We start from the raw sequence: 24572 nt of genomic DNA, 5'->3' as shown, positions 1-24572 counted from the left end.
CAGAACCAGATAGCAAAATAAACAGGAATTGCTGCGTACTGAGGGAATCCTTGGCTGTCTGACTAAGGTACCTTTTATACTGGCAGGGGATGCAAATTGGAGCCTGAGGATCTGCACTTTCATTTTCAAAGCACTTTGCAAACATCAACCACTTCACCTTCACACCATTGCTGCGAGGGAAGTAAATATGTACAGTTCCAGCATCCACCTGGAGGTGCAAAGAAGCACAGGGCATTTTTACAGGCACAGTCTGTGTTCACGCACAAAAGAGAGCTTTTGACAACCTTTTCCTTCGTGGGCAAATGAGTTTCCCAAGGCCACCGAGGGAATTGGTGGCAGAACAGGGATTACTGGAGAGATCCTGCTATCCAGCCCGGTGCTAAGTCCGCCCTGCCTCCCCTGCAACACACTGAAGCAACTTGCTGAATTCCAGCCGTACACTGCTTTGCTGTAGAGGACAGATTACTGCATGTCATCCTCTATAATCTCTCCTGTAAGAGGGAATTCTACATGCTTCCTGGGGACCCCCCTCCCTTTACTTCCCCCCACAAATGGTGGCAAGGTTAGAGACAAGTTGTTTTCTCAAGGCTGAGATTAAAAATGGCTCTGTGTTTTGCTAAGCATTCCTCTGAAGCATGGGCAGCGCGTGCGTGTGTGTCTGAAAACCACCCCAATGAAAGGAAGGAATGAGAGATGCTAAACAATACTGCGCAAAGTTGCAGACTGTTCGGCTACAGGCCAGAAAATGAATCCAATTTTTCATTCTGTCATTATAAATATTTCAGTGCAAATGGTACTGATTTTCTGCAACTGTGGTTAAGCAAAGGGCCTCCGAGTGAATATTTAAGGGGAAAAAAAAAAAAAAAAAAAAGGAAAGGAAGAAGAGGGAAGAGAAAAAAGGAAGAAGAAGAGGGAGGGGTGAAAATTAAGGTTAGCAACCAATTAATTTCAAACTTTCAGTGTAAAAGATTCTGGGAAAAATTCTGCAGTGATGCAGCGTGTGACTCAAAGAAGGAGGAAAAAAAACATTTACTCTGCTCTTCTTCTGACAGTTTCTCATAAAATATCTGCAGTCCATCTATCTTTTAGTACTCCAGGCTCCTCTGGAGAGCAGAAAATAGTAGTTTAAAGCTCACTTCAGTGCCAGTCTGCGGGAGATTGCTTTCCACAGGACCCCTGCTGATGGAGGCCTAGGGGAAGAGGCCCAGGAGTTATTCAATCAGTCCAAGGCTCTGGGGCGGCCGGGGCTCCTTTGAGGGCTGATTATAAAGCTGCCCTCCTGTTGCCTGCCTCCGAACAGAACGAAATGAGCAGCCTCTTGCTGAGCAGATTCTGCAAGAAGGAATTTCACCTGTCATGGAGTTTGTCAGAATTTCAGGATTTATCTTGGTGCAAAATTAATAAAATACCAACTAGGATTTCAGCCCGACTACTCAGCTGTGTCATCTCAAAGTGATCTTTCACGTAAGAAAACCTGGACACAGAGCTACTGAAGTCATTCTTGCCCTACTTTTGCTCAGGAGCTTCGGCACGATGCTATGACTGAATAATAAAACGAGTAGAGGTGGATTTCCTGACAATTACACCCAACGTCAAGCACTGGGTGGGTGCTACTGTCTGAACGCGTGACCTTCCACCTTACTTCTGTGGCTCCTAAATCCCCCTGGAATAAGTTAGGAATCTGAAATAGAAAAAGATCATTTCTGCAGTTTATAACCTAGCAAGTCCCTTATGGCAGCACATCTGTTAAGTCCATACACTGGTATTCCAGGTCTGGATTTGATTTATAAGTTTTAAAGGAATACAAACAACAGACTACATAAGATTACATTCAGTGAAACACTGCAAATTAATATTGCTGTGACAGTCAAGTACATGGTCTTTTAACCATATTCTGAGTCTAATATTGCGGTAAGGTGCCAGGTTGATAAAGCATCATCTCAAACCTCTGTGAACTGAGTTCAGTTCTTTCAAAGCTAGACAGTCTCACTGGTCTTCTGACAGTGCCTTACAGCAATAATAATAATAAAAAATCTTCGTACACTACCTATTTAAGTAAGATTGTGCTAGCTTATAGCACTTGGTCACATGAATTTCAAGTCTCAGGTAGCATAGAAGCAATTAACTTGCAGCCTGCAAGAGAGCTTTTCAGCTAAAAGAGGAGATCAACTTGTAGAAAATAAAATAGTTGTCAACTAAGCCAGCGGATGGGTAAATAAATATTATTCAATTTAAAATGCCATTGTTTCAGATCTTGGCATGGAGAAACAGAGATCCACTGTACCAAGAAACAGCAAAATATGCCCAGATTGGGAACAAAGATGCATTTGCCATCAATAGCTCCTACCCTACATTGTGGCAATTTCTATACACTGTTCAAAGCTGTTTGCTGCTTGAAGTAACAAATCTACCTTTCTGTCTATCTGCTCGTCAGCATTTTCTAACAAGAGCTTAAAACAAATGGTGACATATCCCTTTCCTACCTCCTCACCCTTTAAATGACAATTCAACATTAATACACATCATAAAGCCACCTTTACCAGGCAGTAGTAGTCTGACAGTTTTAACACCAAGAGATCTCACAGTAAAGAGAGAGAGAGAAAGCACGCAAGTGAATGCACAGATGGTGGGAGGGGACACAGGGTGCTCTCAGCAGGCTACAGTAGAGATGCATTAACTCCACAGAGGGATAAGGGCTTCCCACCAGTACAGTCATGAATTATAACTGAGCATGGGAGTGAGTTCTTAGTGCCTGTCTCACAGCAAATATACTGTTCCATTTTCCTGCACAATCACCTTTCACCTTTACAAACACAAAATGCACCACTAATATTTAACAGTATCACAGGTTCTTCATATTACATAGCACACATCTACACACACAAAGTATGGGGGGGAAGCAGAGTATTCACTGACAGAGTATGCCCAAGCAGATTTACACACCCATGATCAGTGCCTGTGTCTAGTGATTCTGCTGCAAAATGAGACTAACAATACAGATAAACTAAAGCTGCATGTAGAAATGTGTGTAACTCAGCAGTATTAGTTCACGAGAACTGAATCATCTCTCTCTTCCCTTGTTAACAGGGTGGGGGACACTCAATTTCAGCTTTGAACACAAAGGAAGCTCAACTTAAAAAAACAAACAAACAAACAAACATGAGAGCCTGCAAAAATCCACTCTTTTTCCACCCAAAATTATATTTCAGCCTCAGTTTGATCAAAGCATGGTGAACCTGACCCCAATAACAGGTAGAAAAGCTGAACCCAAAAGCTGTTCCTCCTGGTGGGGTTTTGTAATGAACAGCTCCAGTTGTGAGCCATCTGCATCCGACTCTTTTTGACTAATGTTTGGAATGGAGGAATCTAATGATGGTCTTCTCCCCCCGCCCCCTCCAAAGAAAAGAGAAAGGGAAAAAAAGAAAATAAAAAAGAAGAAGGAAAGTCACCACTTTTGAGCCAAGATTGCTGTCTACTGGAGTTTCCTGGATGTGTCTCTTTATGAATCACTGACCACACCTTGTTTTCACAAACTATCTGCACCTCCTCCCTAGGGGGATTCATCCCCTCCCAACTTTCCTCCTACTCAATGAACCTATCAATGGAGAAAACTTGTTATTTTAGGCAGCTGAAAATTTGACCAATTTTAAAGGATTCATTTACCATGCCTTTCACTTTCGTTTAAATCCTCAGTGTTCCTGTTCTAAATGACAGCACCGCAAGCACTGCTTTTAAGCACTATTCATCTTGCCTACCACATCTCAGCCTTTCACACAGAAGGCTGCTCTCTCTCCAACAATGGAGCCTTATTTCTTTATAGCTTGAGGGCAGAGACTGTTACTAGCTGTAGACTTGCTGCAAATATCACAATAAAGGATACAAATGTGAATTTCTCTTAAAATACAGGTTCAGCTCTGGAGGTACCTTGCTTTAGAAAACTCTGTCAAGAGCAAACAATATATCTTTCTCCAAAATGCACAGCAGCCACCCAGTTGAAACAGCTTTTCCAAATGATCTAACATGTCAATGGAATCAGGATGCTTGTGAATTTTATACTTTTCTCCACTTTGGGTCTCTAATCGATACTTTAGCTTCCTTCACACTTAATATACTCAATCTTGGTTTGGCAGCATGTCTTGTGGAACATCAAAAAACCAAAGAACAAACATCCCCCCTTTCTCCAAACCCTGGAGCTTGAGCAGAGGCAGGGCTACCAAGCTAAGCTCTGTGATGGAAGAAGGTAGGGTTCAGACTACAGATCTTAAGAGGCGGCAGGTTTGCTGCTACTGAGCCCCTCTACTTACGCTTTGGTGCACCAAAACCACGGAGAGGTGAGGTTGCTGGGATATACAGGGGCCATGGCAACGTTCTGCCAGTGCTGTGGAGGGAAGAGGGGGCAGACCTCGAGTGGCAACCTTTCACTGATAACGTTGTGCCATCACTCACTGGGAAACCGCAGGACCACTGGAGAGTGGAGCCAGGAATGAGGAGCTTATTCACGGGGTTGGAATGAGGAGGGCCAGCAGTGGGGGGGGGGGGAAGGGAGGCAGATTTGCAGAACTGGCCATGAAGCTCCTCAGTACACCATAGCTGGATGCTTCATAAAGTCACACTGATGGCAGTCCTGGAGATGGCCATCTGTCGTCAGCTCTGGGCCAGATGAAAGATAATATAACGGCAGCTACTGGTAGCTAACAGCAGGGCAGTTGTAGGAAGGAATGCATTCTAGAATGAAGAAGTGGTGCTTCCTGTCTAGCACAGAAAATCAGTCATTGATATCAACTACACTAGCAAGAAATTAACGGATGGAAAAGTAAGAGAACTGAACTGATCTACCAGGGAAATTATTCAAATGCAAACAGAGTGCTTATTTCATATGCTTACTCCAGGTGTACGAGCCAACTGATCTGACTAATGGCAAGGTGTAGGCTGCAACGTTCAGGGCACAGATGATAAAAACTCATTTTCTGCAAAGGGCAGAATTCCATTTCTAATGATTATTTGTGGGTCAGGGAATACATTTACTGCTTCCCCTGCCCTCAATCTACAACAGGACTCCCTGATGTTCACAGAGGTTTCTACAAGGACTGAGGGTAGAAATTGGCTTTTATGTAATAACTGAACTTCCCCTTATTATTACCATGATTTATTTTTACAAGTGCCTTATCATTATTATCAGCATCACTTAGCAGAAAAATGTTTGCCTTCCCAAGCACTATTATTTTTATCTTGTTTCTTTCTTTGCCCCATAATCTCCTTTCTACTTCTCTTCTATTCCTTTGCCTTTAGTTTCCTTCTTCTGCCTTTCTGTGCATTTTCCTTTCTGCAGCAACTTCTGATTTGCTTCTTTAGGCTGAAATCTCACACACCTTGCTGTTCCATTTGCTAAAAATCAGAAATCATTATGTTAATGTTGACATGTAATGTCACTGATATGTTTCAGAGTCAACACTTAAAAAGACAAAGCAATAGTGGAGCTTATCTTCTGATTGCCATGGTTTCATGCTGCTTTCACACTGGAGACAACAAACTTCGCTTAACATATTTGCATGACAGTCTTTGCAGTCACAAGCATTATGGACTGTACTATATTACCTGATTCTGCAGAATCTATTTAATGTTGACTGTATGAGGCAATAAGGAGAACAGATCCAAAGTATGGGTTAATCTTTTTTGTTGCTACTGATCTTTTCAAAAATAGATACCTCTATTTTACAAAAACAATCCAGGCATACAAGAGCATAAACAGGAAGGAGTAGGCAAAATAGGGACATATATTCAAGCACATACACATTTGGGTATGACTCTATCCCCCTTGAAAGAGAAGGAATATACATTTTTGCTTATTTTTGTATGGGTACTTTGTGGGTGTAGCTCAGTACTTATTTTGGACAGTATATTTAGCTTCCAATCCTTTGCCATTTTACTGTTCCTTAAGTCTGAACTTTTTTTCAACATTAAAATGGTTCATTTAAAGGCAACATTAATCACTTAACTGCTACACTGTCTTTGACAATTAATTCTATAATTTCATCAATAACATCACTCAAGTGTCTGAAAAAACAAACCCATAATTGTGATTCAATTGCTCCAGAAATTTAAGGAACATTCTCTCAGGGAATGTATAAGGGATTCTGTGAAACACGTTGTTTGCTGCTTATTTACAGGAAAGAGTGTGGAAAGTTTCACAGGCTAACTAACTGTTGCATGTAGAGTTACAAGTATATGGAGTACGCGGAGACAAGTAAGAACCGTTTATACTAAGCCCATCTTTGTCAAGCACTGTTTAGTGGAATCAAAATGGTCCCTGAAAAACTCTGGCACTTTGGGCTTGGTGGGCTTTGCAGTGTGTTATAAATATTCATGAACTAACCAAGTACCCACAGGGAGTGTTTACGTTTGAGTAGGCCAATCAAAGGCAGGTGAATTCACAAGCTCCAAACCTGGAAATTTCTTACTTAGAAAATAATTACCACATGAAAACCTAATATGGCCATAACACCCCTCAATCCTCAGGAGGGAAGGGGCACTGGAAGGGAATTCAAAGGTTTTTTTTGTTTGTTTTTAAACTTTGTTTGACATTGAAGCAAAAGACTTGCAGGGGAAACACTTTGAATGTATGTCCTTAAAGAGCTGGTGCACGAGTGTCTCCACCATACTTCTCCTGATTGCCTTTTGAGAAAATTTGCGAAGAAAATATTCTCCCTTCTAGGGAAAGAAGTCTCACGTCTCAGAAACACAAGTCTGAATTTTTTGCATCTTGGAAGACATGGAAAAATACTCTGTGCACATTCTGGTACACACTAATATCTATCTATCTGAAACAGCGCAGTAAGCGTTCCGGAAAAAAAGCACCAAAACTAATAATACTTGCAATGCATGCAGCTCTATCTAGTTCCCTCAAAACATAAGCATTAATTACAATCCTAGTATCTCTGGCACACATATTATTATCATCATCCTTACTCACATGAGATGGAGAGCATGCATGGTTAAGTGGAGAGAGTTAGTACTTGACCTTGCAATTGAATGCAGCTCTCCTGAATCCTAGGCATTTTCTCTGACAAAAGCAACCTGGCTGCCTGCTAAGGACTAAGGCCAACATTACTGAATGTGGCGCCTGTATTTAGGCATCAAAAGTGTTTTGCTGAAACCTTAAATGAGGCTATGGCTGCTCAGCACCTATGTTTTTATCAAGGTTCCTAACTTCAGGCATTTATGACCTGATTTCCTGATGTACTCAGCACCAGCATCTTGCATTGGCCTTAACTGCAGCTGGAGGTGCTCAGCACCCTCTCAGAAATAGGCCACCGAGTTTGAAAATGTTGGCCTAAAGCTTTGATTGTTAATTGGATTTCAGGTAGGCTTCTTTTTAAGAAGAGCTGACAAAGTTATTCCCTGCTGGCTCCTGGCCTTTGGGGCCTAGAAAGCCAGCTTCTATGTTCCACTCCTCACCCTAAGAGTTTGGGGACCTAGAAATGCCAGAACTAATCTCCAATTTCACTTAAAAAAATGTTTTGAGGCCTTTCTTTGTGAAGAAAACATCCTTGAAAATCTAACTTCACCTGCAGGTTTGAAAGTTTTGTCCCTGTTTTTGTGTAAAGAGTATAAATTATTCATGGTCTCCCCTGCTGTCATGGAAGGCTCGCCGTTGGGACCTACATGATACACATACTCAACTGCTGTTGGGGCCTTGGCAAAACAATCCTATATGGAGGTAGCGGTGCCACTGCTGCTACGGCTGATGTTATTCCCACACCAATCTCTTTCCCAGCTGGCCCCAGAAGGCCTCTGCCACAAGGAGACAACCCCAGCCCAGGTTAATTAGCAGTTTTCTCCAGCTGACCCCCAAATGAGAGAATATAGTGTTTGAATCCCAGCTCTGCTACTGTCTCTGCTAAAGGTCTCCGTCAAGTCTTTTAGTTCTTGAAATAGCCTAGAGCTTGCTTAATTCTGCTCTGGCTCAGGCCAAGGGTATTTTAAAGGCCGTTTTAAAATGTTGAGATCTTTGGGAGCATTTTACAACGCAGAGATCTTTGGAAAATTTAACCCTTAAAGAAATGAGGAAGAAACTGGAAGATAAGTTTCAACAGTGCTAACCTTGGAACATGAAAACGTTAAAACTGGACATCCAGAGAGGGACACATACATAAAGCTAAGTAAAACTTCTGGAGACTCTTCTATGCTGGCTCTGCCCTGCTCTGCTTCAGCTGCTTGTACCGGGAGCTGGGAATGTTCTCCTGCTGTTTTAAGTGACATGAATAACATCTGCTCTGAGTGCTTCATTCTTTCTTTCATCCTTTCCCTGGGGAAGGAACTGTGTATTTTTTTTTGGAAGAGCTCTGTTGTTGTAGGTTGGGGTTTTGGGGAAGGTTTAGAAATCTACATGCAGGTACAAGTTTATATGAGAGAAGGGAGCCTTTGGCACCTCTAGGTGCACCCTACTCTTAAAAGCATAAGTTGAGGACATTCATGGTAATACTTAACTGCTGTGGAAGTCTGTTCCACGCTCCCAGGCCAGTCTGTGAGAAAGTTCTGGCTCCTGTGCAAACAAGCTTCAGCTCTTTAATAAAAACACTCACAAAGCAGGACTGTCAACTACCGCGTTGTTACCAAATGGGAAGAACTTCTCAGGTGATCTCTGAGATGTACTGGACCCAGTCCACCGAGAATATTAAGGATTGAGTCTTAGAGCACAACCGGACAAACATGTAGGAAGGCAGTGTAGACAGCAAGAGAGCAGGTTGAATATGCTCCTGGTCTCCTTTGCTACTGAGGAACAGTGCTGCAGCTCTCTGTATTAGCTGGAATGTCCTACCGGCTGATGGCTTCATGCCCAGGTATTCTGCGCTGATGGAGTCCAGACGGGAAGCAGCAAGGGCGTGAATCACTGAGGCCAGGTCCCTTTTGAACAGGATGGGAAGCAATTGCTGATCCAATTATTTCTTGCCCTAGTTATCATGTATGTAAAGTGGGGACACTTTACTACGCCAGGGGCAGCTAATTATTAGTCACAAAATGTTAAGTAAATGCTCTAATTCACCAAAAGAGAGATATAATTTTTGTACTGGGCAAAATGGTCCTGAGAGGTCATGTAATCTTGGCTAGTATCATATTCAGAAGTAACTATCATCACTGATAAAACACTGATAAAATCTGTGCAACTATTCAGCAATTCTACCAGACATTGGTACCTCTCTGACCCAGCAACATCTAAGAAAAATCTAAAATTAATACATTCACTCTGGGCAACACCCCACAAGAGTGTCTCATTCCTCCCCACAAACACCATGATATGTTGTGTTAACTATGGAAGTAACACTAGGACTGGAAAAACAACAGGAATGGCTACTCCTCATCAGGGACAAGGGAAGCACAAACACCCGTCCAAACACCTGAGCCTAAGTCCAAAACCTAAGGCAAAAGAAACAGGCACTGGAAATAGCATGAGGTCAAGAAAGGGAAGTTTTAATAGGCAGAAATGACTTATGATTACCATAATTTAATGAAAATCCAATATTAAGTTAAACTAACGATAAGTTTCTTCCTTATTAATTAAAAGTTCAGTAATATGGATGATGGATGGAGATGACTGTTTTAGTTATATCCATCCTGTACAGAGAACTGTATAGTCATATTCCAGGTGTTCAGTTAGAAATGTTTCAACTTTTGGAGACATCTAGGCACCCTATAAATACACTTACCTTGCAGCTTCCTTATCTGATACCTAGATGGGATGTATTTCTGATTTTAAAGATTGTTACAAGCCTATTTCTGAAAAGCCCTTATTGTATTAAGCATGTCTTATTAAAAGCTTTCCATTCTAAAAAATAAACATTTTTAGGGACATACTTTTTCAACACCATTTCAGAAGCATAAATACACCACATGGCCTTTTGAACACACAAGTATGAAAATTCACAACTCGGAACACTTTTAAAACATACACTTCTTACTGTTACAGAAGCTTTCCACTTGATTCTTTTCTATGGAGGTAGTATCTCCAAATGTTTAAAGCTGGTTCAATAGCTATGGACCACAAAGCCATTTAAAGGAAGTGTCAAAGGTGGGAGAAGGGTGAGCTATGGAGATGATCTTAAAACAAAGCAAATTCCTGTAAAATCTCATTATTTCAACTTAAAGGTTGAATAATACATTGCGGGTTTGATTTTCAGGACTGGTCATTTACTTTCTGTTCTCACCAGAATGTGGTCCTACGGGATTGTCTTGCATTCCTAACAGGGGTCTGGAGTGAAATCATGGAAACCTCTGAAGAGGTTTCCTACTTGTTTTTTGCATTGAGAAGATCGGTAATGAAGGGATAGTAACTTCCCCAAGGTGAGATGAATGTAGTATGTGGGGATTCTTATGTTCCTATAGCCTACTCTTCCTGGAATAGGAGTTAGAAAATGCTAAGCAAACAATTGCACTGGACCAAACACCCAGCTAAGCATCATTATAATGCATTTATTTTTCTGTATCCCTGAATTCATTCCCTTTAATTATCAGCTGTACTATGCATGTGGATAGGGCTTCTATCCTATTGTGTTCTGCTCTGCTCTACCTTATTCATGTTCTTACTCTGCCCTACAGCCATGGGAGTGCTGTCCATGGCTTCTAATCTGAGGCGATTAGCATCTCTCATGCATGGGAGATGCACTTTAGATGCATGTTTAAATTAAAAGCAAGGAACCGTTCCTGGTAGAGGGACTAAATACACTGTTACACTGCAAGCCCCAACACAGACCACTGTAATGTGAAAGGATAGAGAAATATAACCTAGAGGCTAGTTGCCAAAGATTCCACTACTTCAACTGGTAGATAGCCTGAACAAAGCGATGCCTCCTAGGATAGGTTTTAAATGAGAGTGGGCTCGAGATCAATGTATTTTCAGCAAAAGCAGACTCCAAAGGTCAGTACCTACTACTCTGCCTAAGTGCTTTGTTGCCCTTTCACCAGCCTGGGTAGATAACTGGAGGTTAAGAGCAGAAAGCCAGTGCTCCCAACAAATAAATGCAAATGGCATGATGGTACTGCATTTTTTTAAACATAATGCATTCTCAGCTGAGGTGGGGCTACCCAAGTTAATTAAAATAATAAACATAATGAATTAAGTGAATAAGAAAATGAATACCTTTTCCTTTTTGCAAGTGTAGATAAGCCAGAGAGAGGCTGTCTCTAAGGATATGGAGATGTGGTCTATTAAGAGCCTTCTGCAGCATGGAACAACCAACACACTGATTGTCACCTAGCCAATGTAGAGCATAATTTGCCTCCCTGCAGCGACATCCTTTTGTGCCCTTCACTAGAAAACCAGGTGCTTCAGTTATGTTGAAGTTTTAATGAACTAGGCTTAGATGGAGAGAGCAAAATCTTGCCCTCAGTCTTGGGCAGGGATGAATTTTGAGTTGAAAAACATGTGCTTTTATTACAATAAAAAAGCTGAAGGCAGCTGCTTGGGACTCTATGTATTTTGAAATGAAAATGTATTTTAGGGGGGACTGACTAGTAAGGAGGTGATTGTACACGTCACAACTACACCTGGATCTCTGTATCTTTTGCATCTTCAGAATTCAGTTACCTATTCTGCCTTTTTAAAGTCTGCTCTGAATTCTGCTGTTAAAACTAATTTCTATCCTCTTGTTCCCGTTTCTTTCTCTTCATAATTGTCTTTTGCATACCTGCACCTTCTCTCTTCCTTTTTTTTTTTTTTCTTTTTTCCTTTTGGTCTTTCTTTCCTAACAATCTCTCCTTTCTCCTTCCAGAAACCACTGATGTCCCTACTTTTCCCTGCTTCCTCATTTTGATCAATCAGTAATGAACAACAGAATTTGTGAAAATCAGTAAGCCAAAAATATTTAATTTTTTTTTCCTGAAAAAGCAGTTTCACCTTATTGGAAACACTTTGCAAAAAAACCCAACAAGTATTTTGACCAAAAAAATCAAAGAAAATTATTCCATGAAAACCATGCTGTGAAAGAAACACATACAACAAAATTAGTTTCTGACCTTTCCTCATTCCACTCAGTTTCTCCTTTATTTTTCCCACAAGTCCAATAACTTTCTATACAACCCAGACCATTTTCTGACCTCAAAACTCAATCTTGGCTCTTTCTGTCCATCACTATGTATGAGTGCCTTTTTCCCTAAATGTCTGATTTTTTATTTTCTTTTCCTTGTCCTCCTCTTCCATTTTGGGTCAGAGCTTCCATGCAATACCTGGTATGGACAGTAAACAAAACAGATTTAGAGCTATTAAAAATAGGAGAGAGAGACACAGCACAGGCACCTTTGAGTGTTACAGGTATGGTACTGCAGGTACTACAGTAGCTCTCATGACCTAGCTGTCCACCGAGAAAGAGGTAGGGAAGGCTATCAGAAAGGCTTTATTCATGTTTTCACGCAGAAAGACATAAGGAAATAGAAAATGCAGTGCAATTGATATAAATACTAATCTCTCACACAATGAATTCATGCATGGTTTAAATGCTGTGATTTCTTTTTTCTCCAAAGAAATATTCCATATCATCATGCCAAACATTAATATCAGGTTTTCAGTGTCTAAAACTTTCAGTAAGTGAAATACTAAATGGGCATACATGTGCACATGCCTTACTAGCCTTTTGCCTCTGTTGATGAGATGAAATCCAGCTCTGGTCCAAAGCAAAATTAATTGTGGACACCTCAGTCGAAGGACTTAGAGATAGGGGCCCATGCTCTAAAAAACTACTGAAAAATCGTAAGTGCTGAAAAATCTCTTCATTTCAAATAAAAATCACATGGTGGACAGTGTAGGAAAGGCCTTACTGTACAAATACTTCTCCTTGTTCCATCCCTATAGACCACCAGAGACCCTGAATTTTTTTTCTCTGTCAACCTATCTTAATACTTCAATATAAACTAAAATAATTTAGAAACAATCTCCTGCTGCTGTCTCAAAGTGTAACACCACATCAGGAATAACACACCACTACTTCTCATTGCAAGACAAGCAGTGCAGAATGTTAATATATAGTAAATAATCCCTTTATCCAAAATTGTTTTCAGATCTTGTTCAACATTTATTTCTTTCTCTCTGTCCTTTTGTTTACCATTAGTAAACAGTATCATTAGAAGTCTGACAACAGCCCACCAGAAGACTGTACCATTCATTTGACCCTATTATTTTTTTTTCCCCACCAAGTTAGTATTTACGGGAAATGGCCAGCAGGTAAACCAAGAAAAATTCTGCCTACTTCCCCCTTCCCTTCATCCCTAAACTCCTACTTCAGTGCTTAGCTTTTCACATTTAGAGACAAAAGAATACACTTATTTTCCATTTCACTGCTGGAAGAAGTGTTTTATGGATATCAAACAGAAAAATAGGATGCTCATTTCTCTCTCCTCAAGAATATCTTGAGCTGCAACAACCTACAGAGCAAGAATCCAAAGGTGGTTCCCGAAATTCAGGTCTGTACCAGGTGGCTTTCTGCCAGCACATTTTTAAAGCAGCATGGATTGAATCACCTGCAATTTCTCTTGTCCTTCCCTCATTCCCATCCTGATGATGAGCAAGTATCAGAGGAGGTCATGACAAGTAAAGCTTTGAACTCAGCTATCAAATACATAATGCTGTTATAACCCCCAGGTAACAAGTGTGGTACCTGCAGCTCTGTTTGGAAGAAGAACTTCTGTGGACACTGTGTGCAGTCATAGATCTTGTCCTCTTGTCCATGGGCTGAGAAAATATGCTGCTGCAACTTGTTTGCTTGGACAAACACTGGAATATTAGACAAACAACAAGCTTTTCATTATTTCATAGTGCAAGTGAAGAGTTTTTTATAAGCAATTTCCCATTAACACTCAGCAATTCCAAGAGGTAAAGTTAGGCTGGTGCACTCTGATTTCACATGACACCGTTGCTATAATGGGTACCAATGAACACTATTTATCAACAGTGTGTGATCCTTCTTCTAAAATTAATGAATTGAAACAGATGCCTGGTTTTAAAAAAATACAAAGAAAAAAAAAGACCCTAACAGGACAACCAATGAAGATTTCAAATTTAAAGAATTTAAAAATGCCATTTTCTCTTCAGAATTATTTCTTCATGCTTACTGCACTCTGATTGAACACACACAAAACTTATTTCCTAGCAACCAACAGGTTTAGAAGGCATAGATGCCAAAGTCCTGTTTACTCTGTGTGCCTAAAGTTAAAGCTAACAAACAGCTCTGTATTTAAATGTGTTAATGCTAAAAATTATATCCCACAGCTACACTGGGGCAATCTCTATAAATGTGAAACAGAACTGCAGGTAAATTCTCTTTGGATACTTTAAGATCAACTCTGCCTACACACTGAATGCAAGGGTTTCAATAATATAAACATGTTCAATTTTAATGACTACAAAACAAGGCCCTAAGACTGTGTAACAGTTTACCTAGGAGACATACTATTAATAATTAAATTGTATATGCCAGAGGCAGTGTTTGGGTTGGCAGCACTGACTTCTGATGGATGCCTGGTGCACTGTGACCTAAAAAAGTTTGCATCTACAATATTAATCTGTATAGGCAGGGAAAGGATTTATTAAAGATGCTGGCATTTGACTTTGACTCCACTCCTAATCATTAAAATTATTCTAATTGCAAGGCAACAAAAAACATCAGATTATTGTTCTTCTGAGTCATACATTTTAATCACATTTCTCATTACCCTGAAAAAAAAAAAGATCAGTTTCCATTTGCCATATAAAACTTATATTGGTGATTTTTACTTCTTTTTAATATTCTAGCAAGACATGCTGAAATAATTTAATGGCATATTGCTAATAAAACACCATTGTTTATGATTAATGCTCGGTGTATATTTACCCCATCAGCAAAAAAGAAAAAGTGTTTCACACAGATTGGAATCGACTTATCTCCATACTCTTTAACACATTTTACAAGGCTACTGGCTCAAACATTAAAGGATTAGTTTTATCAGGGATCTTGCTCACAAGGAGAACTGTCAGTGGGTACTCCTTACATACGCAAGTTTTTATATTGCATTTACAACTCCCCCAAACTTGGAAATAGAAGACCCATGGCATTACACTAAGAAAAGACCATGTCATAATGTGTACACAAAGGCAAGGGAAAAAAATTAGTAGAATCAGTAATAAAACTGAAAAAACAAAAAAATGCCTAACTGAAAGAATTATTGAACACAGACGCCTAACAGGCAAACTGTTTACGGAAGTACTATCCATGCTCAGACATTACTATGACAAGCTGTGCAGTGAAGATGAACTACGTATTTTTTTAATTTTATAACCCACAGAAATGTGTGAAACCTGAACACAGTGAGGTAATAATCATCACCGGCCACTGTATCTGAGAGATGAAAAATTCAACTTTAATTTTCCTCTGTAGCGTGCACTCAGGTTTTATTGGGAGGGGAGCTGCCAAACAAAGAGAAGTAAAATGAAAGTATTAAAGGGTCTATTTGCCTATCAATGAAAATCCTTCATTCCCATTAATGGAGAACAGAAACCTTGAATGGCTTCCAGAATTAGCATGCCATTGATACGAGAATACCCAAAGTGTGTTTTGTCATGTTTGTGATTATCTTTGATTTTCAACTTGTAAAGCAAAATGGGGCATGTAAGCTACATATTAACGCTTATGTTTTAGGTTATCATTTTATGAAATGTTCTATTAAGAAGTCCTTAAAAAAAATCACAACAACTCTGTAGGCATCCTTTTAATGTGTTTTCATTTCCAACAACAGCATTTTTCTGTTTCTCATTATGGCCCAAACACTGCAGTGCTTAGCCCTACTGGGTCAAGTTATTTTCTCACTTGGGTTTTACTACCGAGTAACACCACTGACTTGGGGAGGATTATTCCACACTTGGACTTGTGTCAGGGGAGAGCAGAACTTGACTTGTGGCAAGACAGCATGGTTTGCTTTCTAAAGCGTATTACAAGGGTATTTCTTCTCACCACAAGCCAACTAATACATGCAAACGGGCTTTCTTACCCAATCAGAGGAGAATGTTGCTGCACAGGCTATACCTAGCAGCCCTTGCCTGTGGGGCCAAGTTCTGCTCTGAGTTATATCATTTGAGATGAAAAATCTGTAGCTTTAAAGCACAAATTTATGGGCAGTTTTAACCTCGGCAAGTTTGGAACATGAAGGTAATGAACATGATACTGTGGAAGGTAACACACTATCACTTCTGCAATTACAAAAAACTCAAACTTCCGATAGAAAAGCCTGACCTTCCAGAGAGCTCGACTTTCTAAACGATTTCTAATCAATATTACTAATGAGCACAAATGTAATGTTCCTTCCTAAAACTGACCTAAAGCCAGCACATGACACAGCTGTCAGTGGAGTTCTGCAAGCGCAAGCAAAGGGCATGACTGGGACAAGCAGTGATGGCCTCCTACCTGTAAAGCAGACCGGACATTTGAAGGTGCCCCCCATGCCTTCAAAGCTGTGCTCTATCAGGTGGCACTGAAGTTTGGCAGGAGAGTCGAACGTCTGATTGCAGAGTTTGCATTCATGGTTCAGTCCTTCATCTGCAGGAGAAATCAAAAGAAAAGTGAAATTCACCAGAGCCCTTACCAAAGAGCAAGTCCAACATGATCTATGAACTGAAGAGACTTTTTGTTTTCCTAAGCTCAGGAAACCAGATGCCCCTCAGCACCTACAGCTGCTGAAGTGTTCTCTTACCTGGAAGGTTTCAGAATGTACAAAGCTTAACTGGGCATTAAAAGCCATTCCACATACAAGCCACATTCCACATAAAAGCCATTTTCCACATACAATTAGCACCAAACAGGAATGCAGAGCATTAGACTTCAGTAGGAAATGATGAGTAGGACCTGAAACATCATCTCTTAGCAGAGCCACACGATCACGACGGAGTACATTTGCAAAACAGCGCGTGAGGAATTTAACGCTGATCACGCATCATCCCCTCTACCACGGGTAAGAATTGCGAACGCACGCATTTTTGGCGCTCTGGCTGACGTGGAGTTTCTCGTAACCAGCGTGAGAGGGGAGGGTAGTTTATACCCTCACTGAATCACTCCTGCTCCACATTTCCAGTGCCAGGGCCATACGTGAAACCTTTTGCGAGCCGCAGGATTTCCCAGCTCTCTTTCTGACAATCCCAGATTTTCTTCCCTTTATTTGCATTTCTCCTCTCAACAGCTCAGAAAAGTCCCCGTGTGCCTCCTGACGCAGCCTTCCCGTCAACGTCCTGCAGCTTTAAAACCCTTCCCACTCCCTGCCGCTTGTTCCTCTGCTTCCTCCCATTGTCCTCCGAAGGCCGGCTGGTGCCTGGCACCAGGCTCCCTTCCTGAGGGTGCTGCAGGATTCATCCACTCCGCCATGAGGGCAGTCAACGGCTGTCCTACTTAGAAACAGTTGCTAGGTAAGAAGTGGCTTCCAGCCCTGCTGCAGAGGCCTCAATTCCCACAACGCCGCTTAGAAAAGGTCCTTCTGTATGTCACCGGTGTGCTACACAAGTAGCATTGATCTCGCAGGTAAATACTGTATCTGATTATTAAAAATCAAGTGGGAATAAAACACTTGGCGACTGGCGCGGCTCCCTACCTTTTCTCAGGTGAAAAGGAGTGATTTAGGAGAGCGCCCTGCCCACCCCGAACACCTAAATGCCATGCTGCCCACCTCCTGCTGAACCTAGCGCTCGCTGCCTGCAGCGATTAGTGACCATAATGACGGACGTTCGCGGTTGGCAGTTGCCGTAGGCGGTGAGAGCAGAGACAACGTTTTGTACTCCACGCAACAATCCTCCCCACCAATGTAAAGAAAACACGACACAGTGCTTGTGCAGCTGAGTGGGGCCACGTGCCCTCTCAAAATGACCCTTAGGAACTTATCAGAATTGAAAAAATTTCAATGGTAGCCATCAGCTTTCCCTTCTCGTTAGTCTGAAAGCTAAATTTAGCCTTCACGTAAAAGTCATGGCATCTTTAGCAAAGGGTGGGTATTTGTGGGCTTTAGACAGTGCAAGCTGAGCCAGGTAGTGGTGGCCATTCTGCAGGTGGAACTACTGAAAGCTACCGTTGTGTTTTTTTCTACAAGGTGTCAGAGCTCTCTATAAAGGGAAGGTAAGGGGCAGATGAAAACCAATGAGCCAAAAGATTTACACAAAATTGGGGTGGGGTGGTGGGGTCTCTCCTTTGGAGCAAACAGGTAAAAATACACCAACTACAAAAATTTCTACCCTGACAACAGTCTGTAACTGGGGAGCTCCCTATTCACTGAACACCTAGCTCTCATAATGTTCATATATATGGCGGCGCCTCCATTGCCTTTCATGGTAAGACCGTGTTTTTCATGTAGCAACTGTGAGATGAGTGTAGGACACCATTTTGGCTTTTTAAAATTGACATATTGGCATGTGGCCATTTTTTTCACTCTCCTGTCTTTCTGTCAAGTCTTAGCGCAACAGAGTGGTGCCACAGGTATAGACAAACAGGCCGAGCATCGCCCGTGCGCTCACACAGCAAACCGCAGAGGTCCCTTCGTCCTCTACCCAATCCTTCATTAAAGCAGTGTTCAAAGTTCCTGGCTACCTCCACATGCTGAAGAGCTATCAGAGGGGTGTGAAATGGCAGGCCTGCTCTGGGAGTCAGCTGAAAAAGGTCAGTGGTCCCGGCGATCCCGTGCCCACAGACTATTGCCACTGAGGTGCCTGTCTCTGTTACCCACATCAGACAGAAGAACTTTGCTGCTTTTGACTCCCACCTTGCCTGACCGGGCACCAATTTATAGCTGGATACGCTGAGGACAGCCGTCAGCACAAACTCAGGTGAAGGCTCAGGTCAACCTCAGCTGTTTTGCCACCACAGCTTCTCTGGAGAGACTAGACTATTGAGGCAGCAGAGCACAGGCTGCTGAGGTACATGTCCCATCCAGCCAGACACACTGGTACTCAGGTACTGTTGGCTGAACATACTCTGTGCAAAAGACTCCCAAGGGCAGATTAGAGGTAGGTGACATCTTTCATAAGTCTTCATAGATAAATTAGCAACCATTTATCAAATATATGCTAACAATTTCCTTAGCAGGGGAAATTTTAGTGGAGTCTTAAGAGTTGCCTGGGATATGAGGTTTTCCACCATCACTGACAAACCCTTCCAGTATGTTCTGCTTTTGCTACTGCTGAGAGAAGACAAGTATGGCCCACACAAGCACCATCAAGGGGAGCATGAGGGAAAAGAACCTGGCATGCACCAGTCTGCACATCTAAGAGAGATGGCTGCATCCTGCGAGGCAGGCTGTATGCCGCACTCTCCTAACAGGCAGCAACCCACAGCTGTGGGCAAAGCTGCAGAACAGCATACTGAAAAGAGGAGGAAGGCTCAACATGCCATATATAAATGCCTCTTCTTTCCTGAACCTGCAAATCAATTACAAGGAATGTACAGACTCCTGCACGTGATCAGATCATTTCTCCTACATCCAGATCCTCGCTGTGGTCATTACCAAACAGATAGTTCTGAAGACAGTGCAAGTCCCCACAAAGGGTAATTATGAGCTAGAAAGCCTGTAGGGTGAAGTTTCTTCATCAAACTGTTTGTGCTGATACACACAGTCAAAGCAATTAGGACAAACGGAGCTCCATCTCAGGATCTTCCACACGTCAAGGTGAAGATAATCGATGCCAATTCTCAAATCACAGAGTTACTGTTGGCAAAGTGTAAATGAACCACGCTAATCATTCTTGAGCATGGGAACACTGAACAGGGAGTTCTTCAAACATTCCAAGGGAGAAAGACTTCCTAAAAAGAAATATTTTTATATGGAGCTACAGAAGACAGAGAAGGCTTTACATTACCTTAGCTAATGAAGAAAAAGTAGGAAGAAAGGCATGCACTCCCAATGCTGAAGCAAACCTAATTTTAGTTACATAGTATTTGTACTTGTTCAAGAAGAACTGAACCCCATTAAATGTGATTCTATTGTATTTCCCCTATCACCCAGATCCGAGGCGATCTCCTGGTCACAAACATCAAAACCACTTTGATTACTGTATGTTGCAAACCCGATTTTCCTAAAGGCTTATAAACAGGGTTTGAAAAATCCCCTCACCCACTTGCCTGGGGCAGATAGGAAACTTCCCCAGGCAAGAGACATCAATTTGTGCAGAATCTAAGCTTTCTCTTAAAAATAAAATGTTTTTAGTCTCCTAGTTCTAAAGACCGCATTTAAAATATGACTACATTTGTATAACTAATAGAATAATTTTTTTCCTAAGTCCCACTGTTCAGGGAGTTATAAAGCCCTCCCCTCACACTGTTTTTCACCCATTTTGTGCACATCACCTGCTCTGTGCTACATCCTCAGAACAAAGGGCAAGGTTCCAGTCCTTTAATTCAAGAATGTGCGACCAGCATGATTTTAATTTAAGGGAGACAGATAAGGTTACAGTATTGGCAGAAGAGCCAGGAGTGCTGGGTTCCGTTCCAAGCTCCGACACTGACTTACTCTTATCACCTTGGGCATGACAGTATTGCCTGTGTTTCTCAGACTACCCACCTTTAAATAAGAGGTGTTAATTTTTAATTTCCACTTAATAGGCTGACCTAATTAGTATCGCTTAAGACTTTTAATACAACTGGGACAGCGGAGCTGGAGAAGAGTCCAGGACTATCTACCACACACAGAAGAACCAGAATCACTACCATTTGGGTTTGAAAAGGTTTAAGATAACATGTTCAGGCACACAACTGCCTGCTTGTTTGGGTCACACAGCACTGCAGAAGGATGAGGGAACAAGACTTTGTCCCTGTGGTCTGTTCTCCATAGAGAATTTAAAAGCACAGTCAGCATTTTATCTCCCACTGGCATGAAAGAGCCAGGGTGTGGCAGCTCTTGCAAAGGTGCCAGATGGGAAAAGAGGACTCAAAAGGCTCTGTTTACACCCTGGCCCCTGTCTAGCTCTTCATGTTTAGCGCACAATTTGATAGGGTGCTATGGAAGTGCAAAGTATGATATCATTAATAAATAAAGGACCGGTGAAATGTCACATTTTCAGTTTCCATTTGGGATAAATCTGAAATAGAATGGAGCTTCAGATACAGTCCAAGAGGCTCTCCTTCGCTGCAGAACAGAGCTACTGCTCTTTGCTCTTACTCAGAGAAAAAAAAAAAAGAAAAAAAAAAAGAAAAAAGTGCTGAACAGCTTTAAAAAATTCAATCAAAATAATCTGCTCTTTGGAAAGGTGGTGGCTGACAGTAATTGGAAAATACTGTCTGACTCATTTATTAAAGTGAGATTCAGAGTCAATTGATTTAATAACCATTAGAATATTCTATTAAGGATATAATAGGTTGGCACAGCCCTATTTTTTATTAAGAGTTATAGGTAAGAAATAAGCAATGCTATGGAATTTTAGACAACTGCTGTATGGATTAGACTAAAAATATGGCTTGCAAAATAGGTATAAAAGCAGCAACTATCAGGAGGAGGAATAGGAAAGTACATTACAGTGCAAATGAGTTAGCTGAACGATGAAAAAGAAATGAACCTTTAATATAAAGCCTGCACTTTTCCAAATCTAACAGAAAACTATGCACTGCATTCCCTGATGTGGTACATCGTAAAACAAGTCAGCACGTCCTTCACATTATGGATCCAACAACTCCATAAGGAAGGCAAGAACAAAATACCCACTGTACAGCACAGAACTGCTGCTTACTGTTGCCCTTACATGGTTAGGATATGAGTTTGGACATGGCTAAGACCTCGCAACATGGATGAGGATGCTTTATCCACTGCTGGTAGAGAAATGAGTTTCATGCATGCAGAATTTCTGCATAAGTAAATTACTTTCCATTTGTAATCTTTATTCAGATAGTGGGAAAATGTAAACATGAATCAACTCTAAATAAATGCATTTAATATTCATATAAATGTTTAATATTTACACAAATATTAAATGTTTCAATGGGGGTAGGTAGATTTTAATTGAGGTGCAGCCCATTACCTCAGCAACTAACTCGATAACCAGCTATAAAAGCAAACAAAATCAAGTCTTCGCACTGAGCATATACTCACATTTGGGGATCCTCTATCTTTGCACTGGCGACCCACGCTGCAGAGTTACTAACTTGTACAGCAGGCAAGATCCCCCCGCCCCGCACCCCGACTTGAGGCACGGCTTTGGATGACCTGGCCCAATATGTGTTACCAACTCAATGCACAACTTGTTCATTTCACGGAAGGCCCTGACGTTTCAGTATACACTTTAAACAAGTGAAACCCTTTAAGCAGCCTCTAGACTGTGTGTCCCATGTTTATGCTTCTTGCTCTTCAATAAAAACAAAACTAGAGCAGCTACAAGCAAATGTTCACTGGCTGACTTACATGCAGCTGTTAGGTCGGTAACCACTGGGGGCCCTCTTATATTGTCTGATCAACACTACAGCCATTACCAAGTACCAATTTGTAACAGTTTATAAGTAACTCTTTCTCTTATTCACCCTCGAGATTGTCCAGAAGGGTCCTTCTGCCTTTTACTCTGAATAAATCTATAGGCAAAGGTCCAAAGATGATGATGTCCTCCTGGTAAATCATCACGAGGCTGGGTCCGTGCTTAAAAGCATCTGCTGAGAAGTAGTGTAAACTCTGCCCTCTGCACACAACATAGGAATGAAATGGCCTGCAGTCCCTGTATTTTTTTCAGGTCTAAAGCATGCACAGCTCCCACATTCAATGTGTTTTCTTTATAATTTTTTTACCAAGCAAACCATGCCCCTAAACCAGTTTCTTCTTCACATGGCTTCCACTCTTCCCTGAGTTAATTTTCCAGCACGCATTTATAAAACAGAGATCTGACGAGTAAGGAAGGCAGGCCACGGATGACAGCTAACCCCTCGGCTACAACATCTCACACTGAAAACTGGGGAAGGACAATATACACCGTACAACACTATAATCTGTGGAGTATACAGCCATCCGTGCTTCCTAGCTTATAGTACTGGGTTCGTCTGCATCTTTTGGTTCGTCTGCATCTTTTTGATTCTACCAGCCATACACCCACACACTCATCAGCCTCTCTGTGCCACTAGAGACAACCTCATTCCTGCTCGAAATTTGGTCTTATGGTCCACTATGGTGAGTAAGTGCGTGACAAGTATCCTCACCTGCTAAGGAACACAAAACACCTCTTCCAAGCCTGGAAGCTGAAATGATGAAGTCTCCAGCACCACGTTCATAATTTCTTCCTGATTGTAATAGTGCTTCTGTCATTTTCAATTTCTCAACTACTATCACCCCTCCCTGCCTCCCCCCCCCCCCCCCCCCCCGAAAAACACTATCCACCATGGTGTTAATTTTGGAAGCTGACATGAAAAGCATGGGAATATAGTGATAAAGATGGACACATAGTAAAGGCAAAGCATACAGCTGGAATTTGCAGGAAGAAAAAGAATACAGCTGGAATTTACAGCCATTGAGATGAACCTGCCATGGAAAAATGGGGTTTTTAAAAGTCCTAACTAACAGTTCAGTCCTGATGGGACCAGATGGAGGATTGGATGGAAAGACAGAAGTACACCTGTGTTTCTCCTGCAGCATCCAGGGCAGGTCACTACATGTTTGGAATCGGGAGGGTGGGGGAAGGAAATATATTCCTCACCCTCTCGGCACTGTTATCCTGCATTTCCCTCTTGTGCCACACACTACTGCTCGTGTAGGCATGCCTGCACAGTGGTCTGTATTTACTCTTAATACCACTTTTAACTGAAATCATGACGTTAGCTGAGACTGGGAAACTCAAAATATCAGGCTGCAACCTGAGCAATGTCTCTCCCCTTGCTTTTTTAGAGTTCATAATGATTTTTGGGCAACGCTCTGCCCATGTGTGAGGAAGGAGGTGGACAAGATGAAAGAAACAATCCTAAACTCTTGAGTCACCAACAGCTGTAGCCTCCCAAGGGGAAAGCTGAGACCCAGCTATGACTCTGCCTTGTAGGATACTAGCCAGCATCAGAAGGAAGAGGATGGGATCTGCACCGTGCTGTTGAGGCCAGGCCATGCTGGTTCCCAGCAGCACCAGATAGGAAGCCCTTATTGAACATGCAGGGAATAAATCCTACAGCCTTCCGCAGCGTATTGCTAAAGCTACAGCAAAGGGTGCTGATTGATGGAGTGACAAAGAGCTGGGATCCACCTCCTCAATTAAAGCAAAAGTTCATCTCTCCAGGGCCAGATTTTGAAATTAGATCTGCTTAAGGGAAAGCCAGTCTACTGCATCTTTCATTCCACTGTATTTTTGTCTGAAGCAAGGGATGCATTTCACTTCACCAACTGTTCACTTTTTTGCTTGGTTGCACTCGCTTTGGCTGCTTGTAAGTGAACTCTTCTTACCACATGTGCCTTGTATGTTCTATTAAAGCCACAAATTGTCTGGCTTCCGTGAGGCTGGATGAAAATAAAAGAAGGGCAACTGGCAGGGTCTATTTTTTAATAACTGTCATGTTTTCAGCTCAAGTTAAGAATGATTTAAATACAGCAAATGCCCTCTCCATCAAAGAACAGCATTTTCTGGGCAACTGGCT

General features: G+C 41.6%; 1 protein-coding gene across 11 annotated transcripts in view; it reads right to left on the bottom strand.

The window, feature by feature from the left end:
• ZNF521 (zinc finger protein 521) overlaps window positions 1–24572 on the bottom strand; it is a 239993-nt gene that overhangs the window by 14106 nt on the left and 201315 nt on the right. For all 11 annotated transcript variants that reach the window (XM_030011930.2, XM_030011919.2, XM_030011920.2 and 8 more), the window contains 2 exons: window positions 16422–16553; window positions 13644–13759 (listed from right to left, as the gene is read on the bottom strand). In XM_030011930.2, the coding sequence (XP_029867790.1) occupies window positions 13644–13759; window positions 16422–16553 (248 nt within the window). The remainder of the gene's footprint in view (window positions 1–13643; window positions 13760–16421; window positions 16554–24572) is intronic.

This window comes from Aquila chrysaetos, chromosome 4, assembly GCF_900496995.4.
Source record: "Aquila chrysaetos chrysaetos chromosome 4, bAquChr1.4, whole genome shotgun sequence".
Lineage (NCBI taxonomy): Eukaryota > Metazoa > Chordata > Aves > Accipitriformes > Accipitridae > Aquila > Aquila chrysaetos.
This window is presented reverse-complemented; position numbering and strand designations above follow the sequence as displayed.